This window comes from Rhinoderma darwinii, chromosome 5 (assembly GCF_050947455.1).
Source record: "Rhinoderma darwinii isolate aRhiDar2 chromosome 5, aRhiDar2.hap1, whole genome shotgun sequence".
Classification (NCBI taxonomy): Eukaryota; Metazoa; Chordata; class Amphibia; order Anura; family Rhinodermatidae; genus Rhinoderma; species Rhinoderma darwinii.
In genome coordinates, this window is record NC_134691.1 from 54,207,688 (window position 1) to 54,232,189 (window position 24,502).

Consider the following 24,502-nt stretch of genomic DNA (forward strand, 5'->3'; position numbering starts at 1 on the left):
AGCGTGTCCGCTCTGATGAAACATACACCACGATATTGGATGCCTATTGGGTTGTTCAGATCTTTGGGTCTATACTTACCTTCAATGATTTTATATACATCACCCTCTAGATTATTAAGCGTTTTTCTTCAGGGATCCAGGTCTTCTACCTTGGGTCATGCTAAACAACCTAGAGACATGTCAATACGAGAGGTTAGGGAGGAAAGGAACAGTTACACCTCTTTGTTTTCTGCACCACCATTACTAAATGCAAAAACAAACAGACTGAAAAAAATGAAGTAACAGAAGGGGATTAGTGGAGACATGTAAAGAGAGGCTGGGATTGTAACTGCACTGTCTGCACAGTGATGAGTCCCAGGCAGAGAGGCAGCCAGGAGGAGCTCTGCATCCAGATGGCCAGGGAAAGTGCTGCTCTTGGGTTACTGCAGGGCAGGCAGCTTGGGAGCATGTTACAAGTCCACCAGGTCTGAGATAGGAGAGAACAAGGGAGAGTGTGAGTATAAAGAAGTAACTGGCAATGTGCTCTCCCCATTGTTAGCATTACTTGACCCCCTGTGACCTGTGCAAGACACAGATGTCTGCTACCTCTATCACCTCCCACTGCTGGGAGCCCTCCCACCCTTGCACCTGGGTAGCTGAGCCTGGCTGTCTGCTGCCAGTGTGCTGCCTGACTTTACAGGGAGAGCAAGAGAAATAAACATTGAATAGAAGGAGGAGGAGGAGGGGAGGAAGAGATTGCAGCCTTATGCTGGAGATCAGCGCAGATCAGGCTCCTTCCTCCTCCATGACAGAGCCACACACCACTGCTGCCTCTCAGCAGACCACCACTGACAGCAGCAATCCTTGACTTCTCCAGATCACTCTCTTCTGCAACACCAGGATCTTGTCAGCTCAGTCTGAAGGAGCCCCTAGTCGTGCCCCCCTGTCCACCCCCTGCCTGGGTCCTCAGGAGCTGTGGGCAGCTGGAGTTCTTCACTTTGTTTGGACTTGGATCATCTGGACTTGCAGCATTCCTCCTCTTCTTCTTCTTCTTCTTCTTCTGCTCCACCACCACCTTGGTTATTATTACTGTGCGCACCCCTCCTTCTCCCCCAATCTTTTCATTTCTGCACATCAGAGAACAGGAACTTTTATTTGCAGTCACTGTACAAGCCTGTGGCGAATGGTGGGAATTTCAAGCCCCTTCCAGTGTAAGTAACATCAAGTCATGTCTCAATTCTTCTCAATGAGCTGTCAGCTGGAAGACCTGGGACCTCTTACCTGGTCCGTGAAGCTCTGCAGAATGTATTGTATGTTAGGGGATGTAGGGTGTATAGGCATGAGAGTACTGGTGTTTATAGGGGGGTTACACTGTTTGGGGGTCATGTCCTATAATAATGGGTTGCATAGAAATAAGTTATATATTGTTTGGGGGTGAAGCATCTGTGATTTGTAGGATCTGCAGGTTATAGTGATGTTTGTAGATTATTGTATTTTGGGGTTGATTTTCAGTAGGATGTACAAAATCTGGAAATCTGTCTCTATTGAATGTGTGTGGAATAGGGGTTATTGCATATTGACTTATATTGATGCCTTTATAGAGAGGTAAATATATATTCGTTGTATGTATGTTCTTTTAGTTATTTTCTCAGCACCCCTATGTTGCATATGAGGGGTACAGCTCATACTGATAGAACAAAGACTTCTTTATGAAACTTGAGAGTGTAAAAGCCCCAGGACAGTGGATAAAGTAGTAGTATAAAGTTTAATGTAACAGCTATGATACAGCCAAATAATATTACAATGAAAACTCTTGGTGATACCATGTATCCATGTATGTCCATCTCTGCTTCCTTTACTGTATACAGTCTTACTGTATGTACACTGTGCTGGGAGGCAGGCTGACATGAAACAGGACCTGGCTCACACTCCATATACAGTATACACAAGATATATACACTGCATAGTGTCTTGCAATTCTCCTGGCATTGGAAAAGCTTAGATGTTATTACTATTATTATTAATAATAATAATAATAATAATAATAATAATAATAATAATAATAATAATAATAATAATAATAATAATAATAATACAAACTGTAATTAACATAACAATATAAAAAGAAGAGGAGTGTATTCAGTGATTGAGGTCCATTTAGATGTTGACCCCTTTTATTTATATATATATATATATATATATATATATATATATCTATATATATATATATAGATATATAGATATATAGATAGATATATATAGATATATGGATATATATATATAGATATATAGATACATATATATATATATATATATATATAGATATATAGATATATAGATATATATATATATATATATATATATATTTATATATATATATATATATATATATATATATTTATATATTTTTTTTCTGATATGGAGCTGTAGTCTGGGGGGGGGGGGGGTTCACTCCCTGGCTGTAAATCATAGCCAAAGACACAGATAATGACCCCTGTAATTGGTTTATATACAAGTGTAGGTGCCAGTAGTCTGGGGGTAGAGGTCCATCTCACTGCTATGTAGGTTGGCTGAGAACTGTGTATATATATTGTTGCTGGAGCCTTTAATCCTGTGGTGGAAATGAGCAGGCATCTGGCCTTGCTGCAGAGCAGATTGAGTCTGGCTGGAGATAAGCAGGAGCAGCTTTGGGTTGCTGATAGTGTGCTCTGTGTTTCCTGGTGGGACACACAATGTCAGGCATAGTTTCCTTGCTGTGGAAGCAGATTTCCTTAGGAAACACAGGCAGCTTCCTTCAGTGTTTTTCAGGCTCCAGCAAACCTTTCCAGGAAATGATCATACAGACTAATAGTTGCATTTTTGCTTTGGAAATCTGTATTTTGTGGGTGCAGATGCTCCTTATGGACAGGCATATGGATAGTGGGAGCTCCCAGCAGCCTGGCTGCTTCTATATTTGGTTACACTGGATCATTTTACTAATTAAGCTGTGTGGCTGAGGCCAGCAGTCACTGTATATTGTGATGAATGCTTAATACAGACCCGCAACATTATTGCTGTCAAATTCTAGAAATCAATGTATGGAGAGGGCACCAATCCATAGGCTGGCCAAGTAACAGCTTATTAGAGGTTGGAAACAGCATAATCTATATAGGGTTAAATCCAGTGACTGATGTAGAACCACAAGTCCCACCACCAATAGAGAAGTATAGCACGATTACATACATCTGGTTTAAAGCTGTGGATGAATTGTATTAATAGTAATAATAATAGTTATTGTTCCTCCACATAGTTGTGATTTCCTTATCTCCTGATCTTCCGTGGGATACAGATTCCTCTTATTTCCTAGTGACACCTGGTAGTGTGAAGTGACAGCCATTGTATGTCCCTGTGAGATGGCCAGTCATTACTGAGAGTGTTTATCAGGATAGTGCACTTGGCAGCTATGTGCACCTTTAATGATGTATTTTTTCCAATTAAATAAGGACCTGATTATAATACTAGATAGCTGAGTGTATATTGTGTGATGAGAGCTGTGGGAAGCTGTCATATGTCCTGTGCTGTTATCAGCCACTGCTATGGAGGTGATCTGGGGACTGTGTGCTCTGTTCTCACGCTCAAGTCCGGGTCTCTCCTATATAGTAAATGATGTCTTATCATCATTCCCAGCACCAAGTCACAATCTGCGCACATTAACATGATATATATATAATCTATCTTTCGTTTTGTTTATTTATTTGTTTATTTACTTTATCTCAAATCTATCTATCTATCTATCTATCTATCTATCTATCTATCTATCTATCTATCTATCTATCTATCTATCTATCTATCTATCTATCCAATATCTATCTATCTATATCATATCTATCTATCTATCTATCTATCTATCTATCTATCTATCTATCTATCTATCTATCCAATATCTATCTATCTATCTCATATCTATCTATCTATCTATCTATCTATCTATCTATCTATCTATCTATCTATCTATCTATCTATCTATCTATCTATCTATCTATCTATCTATCCATCTTGTATGATATAGGTGGTATTTTCAATATACTTATGTATGGTGTACAAATTGTATATAGGTTGATCAATAGAGGAGAAAATATCAATATATACTTCTGTAAAATGTATTGTATGTAATAATTTATTCAAACATTAAAATGATAAATATAATATAGGCCACAGTCATTTCTTCATCTTTACATTGAAAAGTCATTTAATTGATGTAACAAATATTGTAGTTAGTTGTAGGTGTGAAGCCATTGTCTGCAGTGTAACCTCCAGTGCCGGTATAGGGGATGACACCTGTCTATGTAATAACTCCACACAAGATACAGTTACACAATACAACCTATTCATATCAAATATTACACAACACACTATACATTTATTTTCTACTCCTTATCTATATTCTTTATTTATATTTTTAATTAATCTAAAGTGATGAAGGTAACTTTAAAGCTACATAACTATGGGAGTAACTGTATAGAAAATGATCTAATGATTAGTATATGTTTTGTAAAATAATATGCATATATTAAAAGCTATATATACATTAGATAGACGTTTAGATATGTAGATATGAGAGATAGATAAATGTGTGAGAGAGAGAGAGAGAGAGAGAGAGAGAGTAACATGAATGGTCTGGGCATCTGTGTACAGTAATTATGAGTATAATGAAGATATGAATCCCATATGAAGTCGGGGGATGTGTGTTGGTCATCTGCTGTATTTCTCACATTATCACACAGGACACTACACCTCACTCATCCTCTGTCTATACCAGGCACGGCCAGCCCAGGGATTTCCAGTAAAATGGCTACATTTCTTTAATATCTTTATACAGTTATCGGAATAGACAATGTTTTGAATTAAATGACTATGAGTTAAATAGCAAATTCAGCTCTGCTACTCTGCGTGCTTCTGCGATATATATACAAACACACGCAGTATATGGATACATTGTTTCAGTTTGTTTTGAAATAGCAGTATGTTTGTTACAGCACAATAATGCAGTATAATATAATAGTAATAATATTATTAGGCGCTGTACACATTGCACATAGATACTATCTGTCCAGCTGAAAGCTTTGCTGCTGTCTCAGATATGTCCATAAATAGATCAATTGTATGAAGTGCTATTACCCCCGTGTTTGTCCATTATTGGATTAGTGCTGGATTTGTGAGAGACCCCCGTGTATATGCAGTGACACTGGCAGAGAGATGTATCTCCCCCTCCCCCATCACATCACACGTACAATCCATACCTGAGAATAGTGCTTTACATGACTATATGGACAGGGGAACAGGATGCACGTAATACTAAACTTTTTTGGTTGAAAAAAAAAAAAAAAATACAACAAAAAAAACACAAGTATATTATAGGTTTAGTATTATGGAATGGATGCAGCAGTTTATGCATTGCAAATCTTACGTGTCCTAGCTTATAATTCTATCTATCTATCTATCTATCTATCTATCTATCTATCTATCTATCTATCTATCTATCTATCTATCTATCTATCTCATATCTATCTATCTATCTATCTATCTATCTATCTATCTATCTATCTATCTATCTATCTATCTATCTATCTATCTATCTATCTGTCTGTCTGTCTGTCTGTCTGTCTGTCTATCTGTCTATCTGTCTGTCTGTCTGTCTGTCTGTCTGTCTGTCTATTTATATCTGTAACTTCAGACACAAAAATGTGTAAATAGGAAAATAATAGAAAACCAATATATTTTTTTTAGGGATTGGGAATTGAAGGGTTGACCATTCCTCTGCCATCATTGTATAAACATAAGGGATTATTACCCTAGCATTAGGATTATCAAAAAACATCACTGAATTACCATTCCCACATCAGCCTGTGAACTGCAAGCCGGGCACATTACCCCCTGTATATATAATGTCATATACAATCATTGTCAGTAATTAGCCTGAATAATTAATAAAACAAATTAAACACCATGGAGCTACATATTCCTCAGCATCTGCTGGAAGAGAGAGCGGCCGAGAACTGCTGGGGATTATATACTGGAATTTTCAGTCTTCTTATAATGTTTAATTAATAGAGGCAATATAAACCCAAATATATGTATACAGATGTAACAGTGTTGAATTTGTTGCTTGGCAAAAGTTATTTGTCATATAGAGATGTGCTCTGTAATTTTACATAGGACTGCAGGTAATCCTAAAGGGGTTTATGTATTCATGCATTTTTTGGTTCAGCGTAATTTCTGCAATGGGATGATAAATTAAATAAATAGTTGATTAAAAATGGCGCAATTGCGTTCATTAATGTGGTTCTGGCTTAAACACCATATTATCTGACTTTTATTTGGCATAGAAAAATTAATACATGAAGCCAAAGGAGTCACAACATTATTAAATGACAGACTCAGCTCTGCTACATCTCTATCTATAATAATGATATTTTAGGAAGGATTGGTGCCAGGGAGTGGAATGTGTTGTAGACATATAATTCCATTTATGATACTTATTTTTCAGGTCCGGTATTTGCTTCTGTCTTATGTACAGGGCATTGTCTCACTACACAGTTTTTTTGTTTTTTAGAATCACTGTCTTATACGGTGCGCCCACCTCTTTCCTCCTGTGTGGCACACACCTTCCTCTTCTGTCTTCCCCCTGGCCCATAGCCTCCCCTCTTCCATGTGGGCCCTGCTGATACTGTAATCTTCCTGCTGCACATTGCCTGTCTCCTCTGCTCACACATTGTGCTGTGCTGATGACAAGCCCCTGGCTCTAGATAAGCTAAGAAGGCTGCTTCATGAATACAGAAGCCACTGCACCTCGCCTGCCCTCAACCACTTCTTTATTCTCACCTTCCTTCCTTTTCATACATTTATAACATTATTTTATCCAATTCAGGGAAGTTTTCTGTGTTGTTATGTTCTAAAAGTCATTATGTAGTTTTCTTGTTAACTTTTTAGAACTGTCTTTTATTTAATTAATATTTTATGTCGATCTGTCTGTCTGTATGTAGCTATGTGTATAATATCTATCTATCTCATATCTATCTATCTATCTATCTATCTATCTATCTATCTATCTATCTATCTATCTATCTATCTATCTATCTGTCTGTCTGTCTGTCTGTCTGTCTGTCTGTCTGTCTGTCTGTCTGTCTATCTATCTATCTATCTATCTATCTATCTATCTATCTATCTATCTATCCATATAGCTTCTATACACTATATGTATTTTTATCCTCCATTATCTAATGTCATCTCCACAAACCTACCCATTGTTTGATTATCTGACAGACAGTAAACAATAAAAATACTATTTATTTGGGGAATAGTTTATACCTTCAAGAAACAGAACATGTGTCATAAATAAATGAATTTCATAATTCCACTCATGTTTATTCTTCTATTCATTCCCCATTATATCCAATACACACCCTACAGCCTCTTACATAAAGGCCGCTAAGCATGATTTAGCTTTTTAGGATTATTCATGTACATGTGTGTGTTTATGAGTATATAGTGTATGTGCCTGTGTGTGTCATGGTATGTGTCATACTGGCTCCTGCAGGGTACATCTTGACTTTATCTGCCATCGCCTCTTTCCTCAAAAGCACTTCCAAGAGGGAGATTAGCAGAGCCTTTATCAGGAATTTGGGGTTAGTTTAGTCAGTTGACACAACAGAGCTGAGACCACTGGAAATTTATGATCTGGTCTGAGGGCCGCTTAACGCAAACAAAAAAATGGAGTGGGACCTTATTATCTGGAGGAAGTGAGTCACATGGGGAGTTTTGATTTATGACAGATTCGACTTCCTTCATCCTATCATTTATTTATCTGGAGATCGATCTGCTGATCGTTCACTTTCCACAGGTCAATACAAACAAGTGTATATATATATATATATATATATATATATATATATATATATATATATATATAAAAACTCACACACAAAAAACACTCACACAAAAATCACACACATTCATACATACATACATACATACATACATATATATATATATATATATGCATACATACAAACATACATACATACATACATACATACATACATACATACATACATACATACATACATACATACATATATATATATATATATACATACATGCATACATATATACATACATACATACATACATACATACATACATACATACATACATACATACATACATACATACATACATACAATAGAAGATCACATTCACCATTAAATGTGCACTGAGGGTAGGACAGGAACAGAAATTCTCCTGAGTTCAGAGGAGTAGCTTGAAGTTCCTGGGGACCAACACAAAATCTCTAACACGTTCTTCCAACTATCACATCAGTCATGGTATCTATCTCCTCATACAGGGTAAAGGGACCTTTGGTTACCCTTTGACTCCAGGGTCTGGGTGAAGCTGTAAACCATGTACTACCTATAGTTACAACCCTGCCTTAGATAGTCCTGGACAAATCCAGGTAGGTAGCCAGTAGATTTTCTAGTAGCCTTAACAACAGAGCGAGATTTAATAATTTGGTTGAATTAATATTGTGCTGTGTCATTCATATTTCATTTACATGGCTATTTTGGTTGAAGCAAGGCACAGATCCATCAAGTTAAAGCATTGATGAATTGTTGTATGATGTATACATGTATTTGAGAGTAAGGCCTTAGGCTTCAGGGTTTCCCTAATATATTAATCTCTTCTAACAGTTACCATGTTAAGGTCATTGAGAACTTAGTTGGAAAAATACTGCCGCCATGTAGCCACCACGTCTTGTTAGTGTTAGTCGGTATTGAGGAGCACTGTCAATACAGCAACCTATTTCTAGAGTCTCAATAGACGCAAACATTTTCCCATGATCCCATCCGTGATCAAATATATTAATTATCAAAATGTTTATAATTAAACTATATAGATTTTTTTCTTAAATTGGAATTTTCAAGACCCCCCAAAAATATTCTGACCATAGCAAAAGTCACTATGATATAGCACTCATATAGGCATATATAGGTAAAGGAATGTTCCAGGCAAATCTACTGTATATTATGCCTGAGGGGGGCGCTGCATTACACAGGCATTCAGAGAACACCAAAAGAGAGAAGTAATGCCCAGCCCTGTTAGGCCTTGTACTAGTCCTAACACAGTGTTATTTGCCCAGATTGTTCCTTTAATTATCTACCACTATACAACACAAATAATATATTCAGGTGAGATAAAATTTGTCTATGGCCAATTTAGGTTACCTCTACATGAAGCCTGGCATAAGGAGGTGGTAGATAAAATGAAAGGGGTTGGATAGTTTAGACAAACCCTTCTATTAGGACATGTAAGGTGGATAGGACTGGATTCCGGATTCAGGGCTCCCATCTATTTTCTATCATCAAGAGCTGCATCTTGGGACGCCCCAATGATCAGTATCTCTTGAGGGTATTTGCAATCTTATAATGTCAGGAGCATTATGTCAAGACATTGCATGGTCTTGAGCGCAGGAGATCAATAGGTTAAGACAATAAAGCCCCATTATTTCTCTTCCATGAACTGAACATATTGACATTTCAGGTCTTCCATTGCTTCAGTGCACATGATAAACCACTACCATTTACAGAACAACTGGCTGCAATGACACTTATGTTAATGTATGTCATCTGTGCCTCCAGGTTATAGGAGTTGTAGAGGATGGCACTGGGAGTTACAATGGGTGGGGGTTCACATTTTATGCAGTAAGGAACAGAAGAACATATTAGTTTAATTACATTCAGAATCACACGGTAGGAAGGTGTCGGCTCCTATGTGGTTTATATACTTTTCAACATGCTTGGAATTTAGCACTACAGACAATGTGATTCATTGTGTTATCATAATGAATACTATTACTCCTACTTCAGACTTTGCAGCAACTGCTCAGCTTCTATGTTTGGAAATGTGAGTTCGCCCTGATCCGGGTATGATTTTGCGCAGCGCTTGTATTAGAAGACACTGTGGGGATCATGCACTAATAGAGAGGCTGAAATCCACATGATGTTGTTATCTATTGCAACTATTAGCTGATGGACTGCAGATTTTTTTGGACAGTTTGACGACTTTCAAAAGTTTCTTTCCAGAAAAGCAGAATGTGTGTCATTTGTGATGGTCAAGAAATAGAATCTTGATACACTGATTTTTCTATTATTTCTATAATTTTTTTTTCTAATGGTCCAATGATGACAATTGCAGCATAAAGAAAGCCACAGCATTTATGAGGTTGATAGAGAAGGGGCCCTCAAACCATTTTTTAATAGGTAGTAGAAAAGTCCACAATCCAACTGAACCAAATTAGAAAGGCGATTTCGTCCTGAAAACTACATCATCATGGTTTTGATATGCAATTAGAATCTGATCCTGATTTCAGACTTTTCCTATGGGGGGGGGGGGGGTACTCCCGGTAATACATGCTGGATGTGAGGTCTGTGTATCCATGATGCTGCTGTTTTTACTAGCTCTTATGTATTAGCACAGCTTCATTCCTGTACTGATTCCCCTTTCAGTGCAGCCCCTGCATGATGTCCTCTCTCTTGTTCCAACACAGACACTCATGCTAGTGAGTGTCTAATCCCCCCTTTCTCCCCCTGCACAGCATGTGTGATTCCCCCTCCTTCCCCCTGCAGACTGCCCTGTGTGCTTTCCTCCCTCTCTTCACTCTGATACTAACAGCCTGTGTGAGCGGCCATCCTTGAAGACTTGGATGCTTCCCTCCCTCTCCACACTGTGATTTGCCATGTTCAACTTTTTCCCCTTCACTGCTTCTACCTCTAAGGCCCCATGCACACGAATGTGCTTTTGCGGCCGCAATTCCCACGAAAATCCACAGGAGAATTGCGGCCCCATTCATTCCTATGGGGCCATGCACACGACCGTAGTTTTCACGGTCCGTGCATGGCCCCGGAGCTCATTGAAAATAATGGCCGCGGCCATGTGCACGGCCCACGATTTGCGGGCGGCTCGCTGCTGTCACTCCCTGGCTGGCCGACCCTGAAATCACAGCCGTGCACATGGATACGGTCGTGTGCAAGAGGCCTAACACTGAGAGAAGGGAGGAAGAGAGGAAAGAGAGAGAGAGAGAGAGGAGAGAATAGAGAGTGAGGAGAAATAGAGAGAGAGGAGAGAGAATAGAGAGTGAGGAGAAATAGAGAGAGGAGGGAGGAGAGAGAGAGAGAGAGAGAGAGAGAGAGAGAGAGAGGCAATGTGCCGTTTAATCTATGTCAGAAGCAGCAGCACAACCAGCAGGGTGAAGGAGTTACACAGATTCTACAGCAGCAAAATGGTAGGAATTTTTTAATGAAGAGCATTTAAAAAGTTGCTTAGCTTTACAATTAGGAAGTGAATGAACAATAAAATAAATTCAGTCTAAACTTGTTCATAGTCTTTCGTAATATCCTATTGTAATTGCATCAGGTATCTGTCATCCTTGTACGTGACCTTTTTGCAGTCTATCATATACTTTGTCTTTGTATGCAAGAATATTTCCATTCACTGATAGCAAACAGAAATTTTGGAAATAGTTAGAGATTGAACCACAAAGAGGGTTACGTTTAAAGGAAATTATACCCGTTATCTGCCATAATTGTTTTAAAAAAGTAACAATGGACATGAACACCTTTTGGATAGATGTTCCCCAATACTTTTCCAGACAGAACAGGCTTTTTCAAGTTCTGTCATTTTTAGGCTTGGGGTTGTTCCATTCGTTGAGCTATATTCTCCTACAATCATGCACTATGTTGCAGTATACAGTCCACACTACCCCACTCAGCTGGTACACCAGTCTTCATTTATCATCCCCAAAAAGTGTCCGAAAGTTGAAACACTTTTCATTATACAATGGTTAAGCTTTATTTATAGAAAACCAGAAAACCCCTTTAAAGAAATAGTGCCGATGGTTAAGGTTTCATTGTGCGGGCACTTTTATATTGCTGATCTATTTTCTCTTTTAGTACATCACTGCCTAATACAATGTTACTGTCAGATGCTATAGGTTAAAAATCCCTCTCGAAGAATAATAATCAGTAACAAGGGGCTCTTCTACCCTTAAGTTATACCTATCACCTGCTCACAGTGGTATTCCGACGCGCCCAGCAGAGATCCTCAATACGTCTGCCTTTTTTACGTGTAGGCGACAGATGTACTCTAAGATAGCGAGGTGAAAACCGGTCGTCCTGTCAGTTTCCCTGCCTAAATGTTAGGTTTTGCAGCAGATCAGCAGGTGCCATGTGTAAATTTTCCGAAGGCCAAGTGTGTCAATTCACAAAAGAAGAGTGATAAGAGGGAAGAGACAAGCGCAATCATTTTTTTTCCCCGTGTTTTTCAATTTGTGCGGGATTTGAAGAGCTATTTTGTTAAACTGCTACATCTGCTTGAATATGAATATTGAAGCTCTACCACTAAAATAAACACCCTGTAATTTAGGAGCCTCTGTAATCTTTTGTTAATGCAAGTGGTTTTCAAAAAACATCAATTTTCTATTCTAAAATTCCGTTGCCTAATGTGAATTTTTGGCTCTTATCACTTATCTTTGGTGGATAAAAATGTTGTTTTGCAATTAGAATGCGCTGGATATGCCGGGTTGAATGGTTTACTTCAGATACCATTAGTGTCTGCAGAGATGCAAGCAATAAATCAAATGGCATATTTTAAATATTTTATATGGCACGTAGGGCATTTGTTGTTTGTGTAACTTCCCTCCGCTAACTGATATTTTATGTGAACGGAACTTCAAATTCCCCAATATAGCTATAGAATTACTTTTGCTGCCCTATTGCAACCCTGTGCATGTAAACTAACAACATGTTTCACAAAGTCAGATGTAATGACTGTCAAAGCACCATGAGGGCATTGTGCAGAGTGGAGAAAAATTATTTGTATTAAAGGGCCTTTGTTGTTTGTTAATAACATTTAATAACTTCCCAACCTTCAACCTTACACATTTTCTCTTTGTACTGTCAGATAATGCCAATGACAAAGTAATAAAAAAACTTTTATTCCCTTATCAGCTACTGGGACCCTAATTCCTGGGCACAGAATTCATCAGCAAATTTCCAGGTGACTAAATTTTTGTCCACAGGAGTCAGGAGCACCTACGTTGTCACCAGCTGATGGCAGCTCTTGTTGCTAGGGAAGTGGTTTAACATATTTGGGTACTGCCAAACAAACACAGTGAATGAAAAAAATATTTATATTCAATATGTAGTTTTAAGTATGATAGCTGATAACTTTAATAACTTATAACTTTGTTATGCCTGAGAGGAAGGTGTGTGATTCAAAGAAAGATTTTTTCCTGGAGTGTTCCTTTAATGAATTTTTGAGTGACATCATACTTATTCTTCAGTTACATCCAAAGCTAAATTCAGAATTCTGTTAAGAGAGAGAGAGTAGTGCATTGTGGAACCTCAGATGAACGGTATATAGTCATAGTCTAAAGGGTTCCGTGCTAATAATTAGTGATAGCATATCATTAGGATATTCTATTATACATCAACTATTGGGACCTCCACTGATCACAAGAAAAAAGGGGCTGCTACGGCTGAATCCGGGGACGTAACTAGAGAGTATGGCCCCATGCCACACTTTTGAATGGAGCCCCACAAGCATGGATCCGCCTAGCATAGATTCACAAGATTAGCCCCCTAAATGAAAGGCCAGAGGAGATATAAAAAAAAGTCATATACTCCCACCCATGGCTTGTCTTCAGGGCTTATCCAACCCTGGCTTGTCCTCAGGGCCCACGCCCACCGTATGCTGTTGTTGCACATACAGGGTCCTGATGCTGCTCGACATCATGACCTTCTATGCCCACTGCAGGCCCTCTTCCCCATTTTTTTTTTACTTTGGACCTAAACAGTAGAGTGAACTTTAAAAAGCTCTGTCTGTATGCAGATAATATAATGATCCACAATGCTCCGCTCCAACTCAATGATAAACAGTAAATTCTTTTGGGCATAGGTAGGGGTTCATTTGTAAAAAAAAATAAAAAAACAAAAAAAACAGGCCCTCTATCTCCAAGGGTCGATGAATAGTTACACATAACTCACCTGTAACTACAATCAGGAAATTGTGACGGCGGGATAATTATAGCTTCCATTCATTAGAAGCACTAATTACCTTTAAGTTTAGGGACTTTAGGGACTTAAGGTGGGTCCTTTATCAGATAAAAGGGGCACAAAAGAGGATGTTATTTAGTAAACATATACATTGTGGCAGGTTGTGGCCTGGGGCTTATACCTACTAGTCATTCCTGGCATATACCATATTGTAGAACTCAGCTGTGCCCAGAAGCAATGGATCTTCTCTAGTTACTGCACATACTATTGTGTTTTCATGTATCCTAGCAGAAACTTGCATTTCTATTTGCATAGTTGTTAAGCTATATTTAGAGAGGATGATTTATCTGCTTATATATTTATGGTACTAGACCTTACACATATGCATCAACAATGTTCTCCAGTCATGGTATCGTAAACTGGAGGAGTCTACAATTCAGTGGAACTCAATTTGTTATGTAACTTGCTCCTATTACCCATATTGTTAACAAATCTTCTGTAAAGATCTGTTCAGTGGTGTAACTATAGGGGGAGCAGAAATTGTGGTTACGCTTGGGCCCTAGGGCCTGAGGGTGCTTGAAATGTCCCTTTGCCTCATATATTGAAACTAGTACGGGTCTGATGTTCTGTTAACATGTATGGATCTTATATGGATATATTGATCTTTAAAAGTGCCTTTGGTTGGCATTCTGTCACTTATATTACCTATGGAATGGTGAGTACATAATTATACTATGATTGATGATTTCATTAACAATATAAAAATAATTATGTAAGCTTAAAAAAATAAATGTTAAACAAAAAATAACCATGTATTAAAGTTTTGCCTACATGATATCAGGAGGCACCAATGGACCTAAAAACTAAAGGTAAATAAGTTGCCCATAGTAACCAACAAGATCCCATGTTTCGTTCTATAACCTGCTTTAGAATGATGAGAGCTGTAGTCTGGGTTGCTCATGGCATCTGCACCACTTTTTGGACCATTGCCAGAACATGATGCTTTACAGGTCACCTTTTTACAATGCCTTGAATTTTCTATATTTTGTCTACATAGGATAGGACAATTGTTACAGTATGTGGTTTATAATACTATGCGTTCGCATGTATTATTTTTGCAGTGTATACTATATGCAAAAAACAATCCGAATCATTAAACACTGCAGCTTATCAATACTTTGTTAATTTGAAGGTCCGACAATGCAAGAAAGCCTTGAAAACCGCCATTTATGCAGAAGCCATTCTTTTACATGTCTATGCGGCTTTTGAAGTCACATCATCTATTTGTGTTCAGTTGTGGGATCAGCTGAGAGAACATGGACTAAATCATATTTGCAGCTGGGCAATTACAATGCACCCTAAGATCTGTGAGCTTCAACCATGAACACAGATGCCTTCAAAGTTCTGTTTTTCTTCCATGTGGAAGTCATTGGCATAGAACAGATGCCTTCATTTTGGAGAAACCAGCCTCTGGATATAATTGGTTCTCTCTTCCCATGTCCTCTAGGGACAGTCTATTGCAGATTAAATTAGATGAAAAAGAAGATGAACACAAAACAAAAGCTTTTCATGGTGTTTTCACCGTTCTTCCCAGGACGACTTTACTGTTGAGAGATTTCTCCGTATTTAATGATACCACATTGTCTTTAGTACACAGTAGCATAAATTAAATACATATATCACGATGGCATTCGAAAAGCAGAGCTCATCATTTATTCATCCTGATTTCTGGTTATAGTAGACAGATTATTAGACTTAGTTATTAAGCATTAATGGTGAATGCCATTAAGTTTGCCTTGCATTGTAATTTTGTAAAGCGTTTATTTTTAACAACCGACATGCATTTGCTGATAGTTAAAGTAGATGATACGGCGGACAGGATGTAAGATAATCAAAATAAAGCGCTGTACGCAGCACGGTGGAAGAGCTAATGGATCACTCCCATTAAAGAGACAGCCATTCACAAAGATGGACCTTGGATCAACAGATTTGTAATTTCTATTGAACAAGAGTAATGGAGACCTGTATGCTTTAGGAGCCACTAAGCCCTGATGTATAGCATTGCCTCACTTCTCTGCTTAGATGGTAATGGCCAATTCTGTACAGAAGAAGAGAGGTAAATTGATGTATGTATAGATTCCATACATATTAATATACGTGAAGGAGGGGTTGTCTGGATTTGTAAGAATGACACATAGGTCTATTCTTATATGGTACTTATTTGACTTTTTGGGCTTTATCTATTTTTATATTAATATAAAATGATATACATATTATTCCCATGGCTTTAAACTAAGCTTAATCACATTTATCGATTTCATCCAAATTGAACCATGGAAATGGATTGGTACCATGGATCCTCCGAACAGTGATGAAACGGTGCCAACTAAAAGCCCGAGAGCATCAAAAGATGTAATCTAGTATAGCTGAGAGGATGCAACAGGGCTGGAAAATCCTAGAAGCTGGGTAGCCAGTGCGTCTAAACATTTGTGGACTAATTATTTTTCATTGATGTCTATGAAGGTGAGAATTTGAGTGGCTACTAAAAAACTTAAAGTCTCCTAAAGTCTGTAACAATTGTCCATCCTTGGATTACCAGAAGTAATAACACACAAAAAGTGGTGTAGATAGATGTCTTTCAAGGGTTGAGTTCTGACCGCTCTTGTAGGACTGTCTGTCTCCCAGCTCTGTCATTGACGCCCCCTATACCACCCAACACCCAGGCACATGCCCTGTCAGTCCTGTCCAGTTACGTCCCCGCACAAAAGGACCAACCTGATTGTGTTGTGTTTTTAAGCTAGTGGTGGACCCGGTAGCCTGTGGTTGGATGGAGACTTGAAATGATAGACTCTACATGCTGGCTGTTATAATAGTTTAGAGAAAACATTGCATATAGAAGGAAATGTAAAGCTTAGTACACCTTTAATATAGTCTAAGGAGTCCTTTTAGTTATTAGTAACTTCTGCACGTACATGCCTATACCTGTAGGACTGACTACTGTAGAAGCGTATTGTTACTGCTTTAGGACTCCACTCATGTCTTCTGCATAAAATGATATTTTGTGGTGGTTTTATGGGGGAATGGAGCTTCCCTTTATGTTTTCCAGTTGCAAAATAACATACTGTGATATGTGCAAGTGTGTGATTTGTCCATAGTTGGCTTCTCAGCCGGATGGCAGAAATAACCTCTTCTCCTTGGAGAGATATTGCACATATGCCAGACTTCTGTGAGAAAGGCTATAACACTATACTGTATATTCAGTAATACTATAGAAGCCTTTGTTTGTCAGATCATCTTACATTTCAGGCTGGTTGCGTAATTTAGAAACCTCGAAGATTCCTGTGCATCATTGTCCTCAGTTAATCTCCTTGTTGACTGCCTTATTGAGACTCTGTTGCTGAATGTTAAAATTTGCTTGTGAGAAACGTTGGATACCCCCTTTTTCTTACTGTGGTGTGGGAATTTCTGTAGAAACATTGAACATCATAAAAGAAAGTGCCCACTAGGTCAAATGTTCAGTCTCAGGGCAGAAATTGCCACATTGTATAGCTTTCAAGCAATTGGAACTTGTACCAGAAGATCTAGCTGTATGTAATGTTGAAGGTAAAAAAAACTTAGGGAATCATAGTTATAGGGGGTGTAGGGAACATAATGGGAGGGGAACCCTATTTACAATTTTACTTTAGGTCCCTAGATGTTCAAGCTACGCCTCTGAAGATAACCCAACAACTTATGTGCTCCCCTCTCATCCATTGTGATTTATTTCCTTTTTCATTGCTGAGCTACAGCACACCATTAAATCATCAGAATTTCCATTTAAAACGTATTTACGGGCCAAAAACTCAGATATTGGTATGTCGAAGAAGATGTTAATCTGTGACTATAAACTAAAGAAAAAATAAAAAGGCACCTGCATGTCAAAGCCTTCACCTGGTCTTCCCTCTGGAGAGCTTGTCATGCAGCTGGTTGTACTATTGTGTCTTTGTATGTGCAGTATGTGGTGATGCATTCAGAGCCTTTACATTTTCTGTTTGCTATGTCTTTTATATGATCCTATAATGTTCATATGAAATACAACAATCAACATTTAATGCTCAGGAGCCAGTATTTTATGTGTCAGATTCTACGGTAAAACGTATTAATGTTTTTTCCTTCTTTTGGTAAACCCATAGACAAATGTTCTAAAAGGGTTGTCTAGTTTCGACATCCCTGACTTAATAATTTGGGTCTCTTTATGCCTTTGTATTGAGGACTTGGACATCCTTATAACCCTTAAATAGATCAGAACTAATGGATATATATATATATATATATATATATATATATATATATATATATACAACGTTCAGCCATAACATTAGAACCACTGACAGGTGAAGGGAATAACTTTTATTATCTTGTTACAATGGCGCCTGATAAGGGGTGATATATTTTAGGCAGCAAGTGATCAGTCAGTTCTTGAAGTTGATGTTTTGATGTTCTGGAAGCAAGGAAATTGGACAAGTGTAGGGATCTGAGCGACTTTCACAGGGGTCAAATTGTGATGGCTAGACAACTGTGTCAGAGGATCTCTAAATGGCAGGTCTTATGGGGTGTTTCTGGTATTCAGTGGTTAGAGTACCTAACAAAAGTGGTCCAAAGAAGGACTGGCGACAGGGTCACCAGATTCCACAGGACACCTTCAGGAGTCTTGTGGGGGTCCATTTTTTGACGGGTCGGAGCTGGGACCTACACAATTATAGGCAGATGGTTTAATGTATATGGTCTTGGTAACTTTCATAACCTCACTTATTTCATAATCACACATTATACACATTTTTGCAAACCAATAAGCTAAGTCTATACATTGCTATTGCGTTGTACCTTAAAGGGGTTGTCCAGGCACGGAGCAGTTTTTCATACTGATGCCCTATCCACTGGATACGCCATCAGTATATAACCAGTGGGGTTCCGACACCCGGACACCGTACCGATCAGCTGTTCTGTGAATAGGTCATCAGTATGAAAAACCACCCCGTGCCCGAACAACCCCTTTAATCATATTTAGCCTATCAAGACATACAATTTGTCTAGTAACACTAACTAAATAGGAAGTAAATATCAATGTTTTTCTAAAATGATTTCTGAACTCCTATCCATCCATCTATGTAAGTATATATATATTTGGCCAAACCTTAACATTTTCCCTACTGCTGTTGATGTCCGTCCAACTTTTGCAGAGACGAGGTTGGTGGTGGTGGCTTATATTTGGGGGTAGATGAAAGTTCCACAAGATACAAAAGTAGACAGGAATTAAATAGAAACCTCTCGAATTATTTTTGCATTCTTTCGAAAAAGAAATACATTTCGCATATGGTTTAAGATTGATAAAAAAAAGAGTTTTGTGTTCCAGTGATTATATTCCCATCTGTGATTAAGGCTGTCTGTCTACATCTGGCTTTCACATTATATTGCTGTAACAAAAATCCTTTATAAGGCCGGGTTCACTCTGTATTTTATATTAGTTGCAGTCCCAACTACTGCACGGACTTGGCTTTTCACATGTGTAGCTCATTACTTCATACCATTGAGAAAAAGTAATATTTCTTTGGGAATGTATGTTTCTCACAATTTCCATAGCAATGCAACATGTTGAATCTTTTTTTGTTTTTTTTTAAATCTTTTTACAGTCGTCTTTGAAAGTTACAGATTGTTTACGACATATTGTTGGATGAGTTATTGCAGTACAGTGGTCTATCGCTTAACATTTAGGCAAAATGCGAAGCAGACATAACTAGGGTATTGGGAAAAAGGGACAACTTGAACATATGTAAGTGCACACACACACATAAAACCCCTGTGTAATATATACAAAAAGTCCTTGTGTCTCTTTTTTTTTCATTCTTATATTTTGGAGGTTGTAAGAGTAAAAAAAAAAAAAGTTATGTGTAAAAACTGAAAATCTTTCCTATGGAGTTGACAAATGCTATGGTGTAAAAACCGGTAACACTGCTGTATAAAGTATAAGGGGTAGTTCTGAGGCCTTTGCTTATAATCATTGAGTGGTGATGTCATCATACGAGAGTTTTGAGATAAACTTATTTATTTGGGATTTACCTGACCACCTTACAAAACAGGATCCTGGTTGTCAACGCGCCTAAAAATTTGCTGTTGAATTTTTTTTTATTTTTTTTTCAATGGAGGTCTATGAAAGTTTTTTTTTCCAGGCCACTATGGCTCCTGGAGTGGTCGTATTGGCTCCTACAACCTGTCTTTTCCTGGTTTGTCCTACAGCTTTATGTTTTATGAAACCAGGGCCAATGTGGTGGCAATAATGCCCCATGAGACTCTCAAGTCCATTATATGTGGCTTCCAGGCCATCAGTTAATGCTCATAGTGAAGAAGTGTAGTATTGACACTTGACTTTGTTATAAAGAAACAATAATGCATGATTGGCACCATCCACTGCATATGGTCACTGGATCTTGGCTCCAGTTTATTTGCAGTCAGATGTAGAATTATTAATCATTTGAATATTTTAAGGTCAAATAGATTTCCCCCACTTTGAAATTATTAGCACAAATTCATCCTGTAGATCATATGAGCTGAACTTGATACATCGAAGACTGAATGATGACTCCAACCCATATAATAATTTACTAGAATATGTAGATGTAGTGTTGGGGATTAATGAGGAACCAGGCATGGTGCTATATAAGAATCCAGGGGTGAACATTGCTCTGATTTTCCCATGCCCAATAAATTAAGAACTCCTAGAATTTAGAAAAATATCTGGACAAAGTATTCTAGTGTTACCACAATGGTCCTGTGCATTGAGAGTTAAACCACATTTAGAGCTGATGTGAAAAACAATCCAGAGCTCATATGACACAATTCATACCTGACATGGAGAGAGTTATGTCACTGGAATTCCTTCTTTTATAACAATGAGAATGTTTTATACATCTACATAAAACGTAACCTTTAATGGAGTGGAAATGGATTGTAATAGATACAGCACTGTATCCAGCATACTGGATTTATGGTAATACTATGGCTTGCTGCCACTATTAATCAAAAAGGAGCATGTCCTACTAAAATAATACAAAAAAAAAATCTATAAATATAAGTTAAGTTGTCCTCTTCTTTAAAGTTAGAGTATTTTATTCAGCAGTTTATTAGTTATTCCTGGGGGACAGTCAATATGGCCACTACCAGAGCTTCCAAAAGAGTTGTCTCCCAGCTTAATCCCTGAGATGCGGAGTGGGGGGTACATCACAGATTTGCCAAACAGGAGTCTAAGAAGATTAGATGACAATTCCTTTCGGACCTGTAATGGCAGTCATATCGGTTGTCACCCAATTTATTAGGGAAACAGATCTAGAAATTCTAATTTATAGCTTCATGGCTGAAGAGGACCATACAATAAAGAGATATAGATCATTCAGTATAACTAAAACTTGTACTTACTACTAATGTAATGTATATATCATTCTTGATGTTGCAATAAAGCCTATTACACAGCACCTTAACAATAAATACTTATAGTCAATGTATTTTTTTTTGGTGTATTTGTGCCAATGTAATTTGGGCAAGGAACAGAAATGCCCATCCCTTTTATTTTGTTTTGTGTATTTCTTCCATTGTATGGTTTCCCACTTGCTCTTGCATTATCTCTAGTATTAAGGTTGGCAAAGACTGAATGCCTGAACATTGGTTGCCAGGGTTAGCGAATCGTAGAAACAGCCGATAAAACAACTATAACACATAGATAACAGATGATATCAGCAGATAAACTGTTCAAAAGTATTGAATCAAAAACATATTAATTTATATGAATTAATATTGTAAATATAACTTGCATGATCATGGATTTGCTTTTGGTCACGTTATGTAAAAACTTGATAGCAGGTTCCCATAAAGGCGGTGATAAAAAAAATTTTTGCCTTTGTTTTCAGTGGTGTAGTAGTGGTGGGATTTTGTGCCGCTCCACCACCGTAGCATGTAAACAAACACTTAAAAGTGTTGTCCACTTTGGACAACTCCTTTCCATACGTCCTATTATGGCATATTAATTATCAGGATATATGGAGTCTAATAGACGGGAGATCCCCCACTCAAACTTTTTCTATTGGCCAGGATGAAGAGGGGCTAGAAAGCATGTCTTGGCCTTGAGGCCCAATGGCATTAGGGTATTACACGGAAGCCTATTTATTGGAATGATGCATGAAAACGCGTCGCCTGATCTTTAACCGAGGGATCTATTTTACAGAAAAGGGTTGTTCAAAGAGAATATCAACTTTATGTACATGTGATAATAAAGTAGGCATCAAAAATATCATGTGGGTCCAATTCCTTGAGGAAATATCTCAGTCATAAACTAAAAATGTCACAAAATGTTGTATGGATATGATGACCTATGTGGGTTATGTATGTTGGAAGTGGCGGAGCAACATAAAAAGTATTCGACAACCCTCCATCAAACGATAAAAAATACTAAATAAAAAAAAATTATACTTCCCTTAACGCTCCTTTTTACTACTCCCCTCAGGCTCCCTCAGCGTGCCGCGGCTTACGCTGGGCAGTGTCAGGACTTTGTATGTGACGCAGGATGTTGAGTGCTGCGTTGCATGTAAGGCTCTGACACTGCTCGGCATCGGGACCTTGTATGAGCCGCAGCACACCGGGGGAGCCTGAGCAGACCCGGAGGTCAGAAGTGAAGAGGAGCGTTGAGGTGAGCATACATTTTTTTATTTTTTGTCCAATGGGAGAGGGAAGTGGATTACACACCCGCAGTCGTTGTGCCACGATTTGTAGCGCACGGCCAGTAGAAAAATGCAATGTATTTTTTTAGTGGCGTGCACCTCGTAATAAACCTGTCACATCTGGCATATGAAACGCCAGTCATACTAAATCTGCCCTATAGTTGCAGCGTATTATAGGCTGTATTACAACGTCAATACATGAGCCCCATCAATCGATCATGGGTTTCCAGATTGTACGGTGGTTTGCTCCATTATCTGTTTGCACATAATAATAATTAGTTTAGATGACACATACAAACATTTTCTACTTTCATCCTTGTCATTTAAAACTTGAGGCCCTGGCATGGGACCACTTTTGCTCCCCATAGCAAAATTGACATACTTATATAAATAGCGCTACAAATCACAATTATAATAGTGATTAATTGCAATGAGCTCAATTATAAACTCAGCTCCGCTACATCTGTATGATTGATCTTTGGCTACTAAATCCTACATGTGATTTATTTTTTCATAGGATAGCATTGGCCATCCTTGTGTAGCTTTGTACAGTGATCAGAGACAGAAAACATCTTGTCCTCCCCTAAAATTGAGCTTTTCAAGTTCCAGGAAAGTCTGGATTTCCTCATGCAAATGTCTCCATTCAAGGACCCCATCTGATTTATCTTTTTTTTTTGTGCTGGGATGGAGTAGTGGTCTCCGCAGCATTAATGGGCTCTGCCCCACACAGAGGTCTGAGAATAATGTAGCTGTGCTGGCTGATCCCAGGTCAGTATGATGCGTGAAATCAATTTATTTGAATCTCTTTGCCTCCATAGGAATTTGGCTGTTTGCCAGTTGTTTTCATTTAATGTTCTTTGTGTTGAGCACAGACAAGCAGGATTGCTTTGTGTTTTTTTTCCCTCCGTCGATTGCTGCCTGTTCGCGACCATATTATACTCAATGATCTCCGAGATGTAAAGGAATGGATTTCTGTATTACAGTGAAAGATTAGGGTGAAATTAAATTGAATGAATACATGTGCAAACTATTAGCCAATTTACAATTCACAAATCATTTTGCTACGAATAGAAGGACGCGAAGGCGAAGGCAACAGTTCAGCGCATTTTTATATATATATATATGTATTCAGGTATGATAGGACTGGGTAATCTCTTGAGCATTGTTATTGAGGATGGTAAGGCGACAGTTCAGCTCATTTCTATATATATACAGTATATGTATTCAGGTATGAGAGGACTGGGTAATCTCTTGAGCATTGTTGTTGTGGATGGGAAGGCGCCCCGCTGGAATCAGTCTGGATTTTATGATGAGACGTTAGCGGGGTATTTGGGGGCAAGATTTAATCCTTCTCACTATTTGGAATCGAGCAGGAGATGTAATATAGTATTGGGAAATGGAGATAGATTGGGACATAATAAATAATATCACTAATGTGCCTGGTTCTTATGCTATAGATGTGGGGAAATGTTCCCCGGCACCAATATCCAGATATGTATCCTTCCTATTGCCAGTTCATACTACCACAGAAGGAGACAATATTTTCCATCCGACCCCATGGGTCCTATAGCATGTTTCATCTTCTTGCCCCATTTTCCTTCTTTGTAGAAAAGAAAAATGTTGTAAATCTTTTTCCTCCCTCCCTTGTTTGTTAATGTAGCACGAATATCTGGGAGCTGGAGCCCAGCATGA

General features: G+C 38.1%; 1 protein-coding gene across 1 annotated transcript in view; it reads left to right on the plus strand.

Annotated features, from left to right (window-relative positions):
- Positions 1–303: 303 nt before the first annotated feature.
- Positions 304–24,502, plus strand: part of RUNX1T1 (RUNX1 partner transcriptional co-repressor 1) — a 113,532-nt gene continuing 89,333 nt past the window's right edge. Inside the window, exon 1 of the mRNA XM_075825986.1 lies at positions 304–1,190. Within this exon, the coding sequence (XP_075682101.1) occupies positions 1,163–1,190 (28 nt within the window). The 5' untranslated portion in view covers positions 304–1,162. The remainder of the gene's footprint in view (positions 1,191–24,502) is intronic.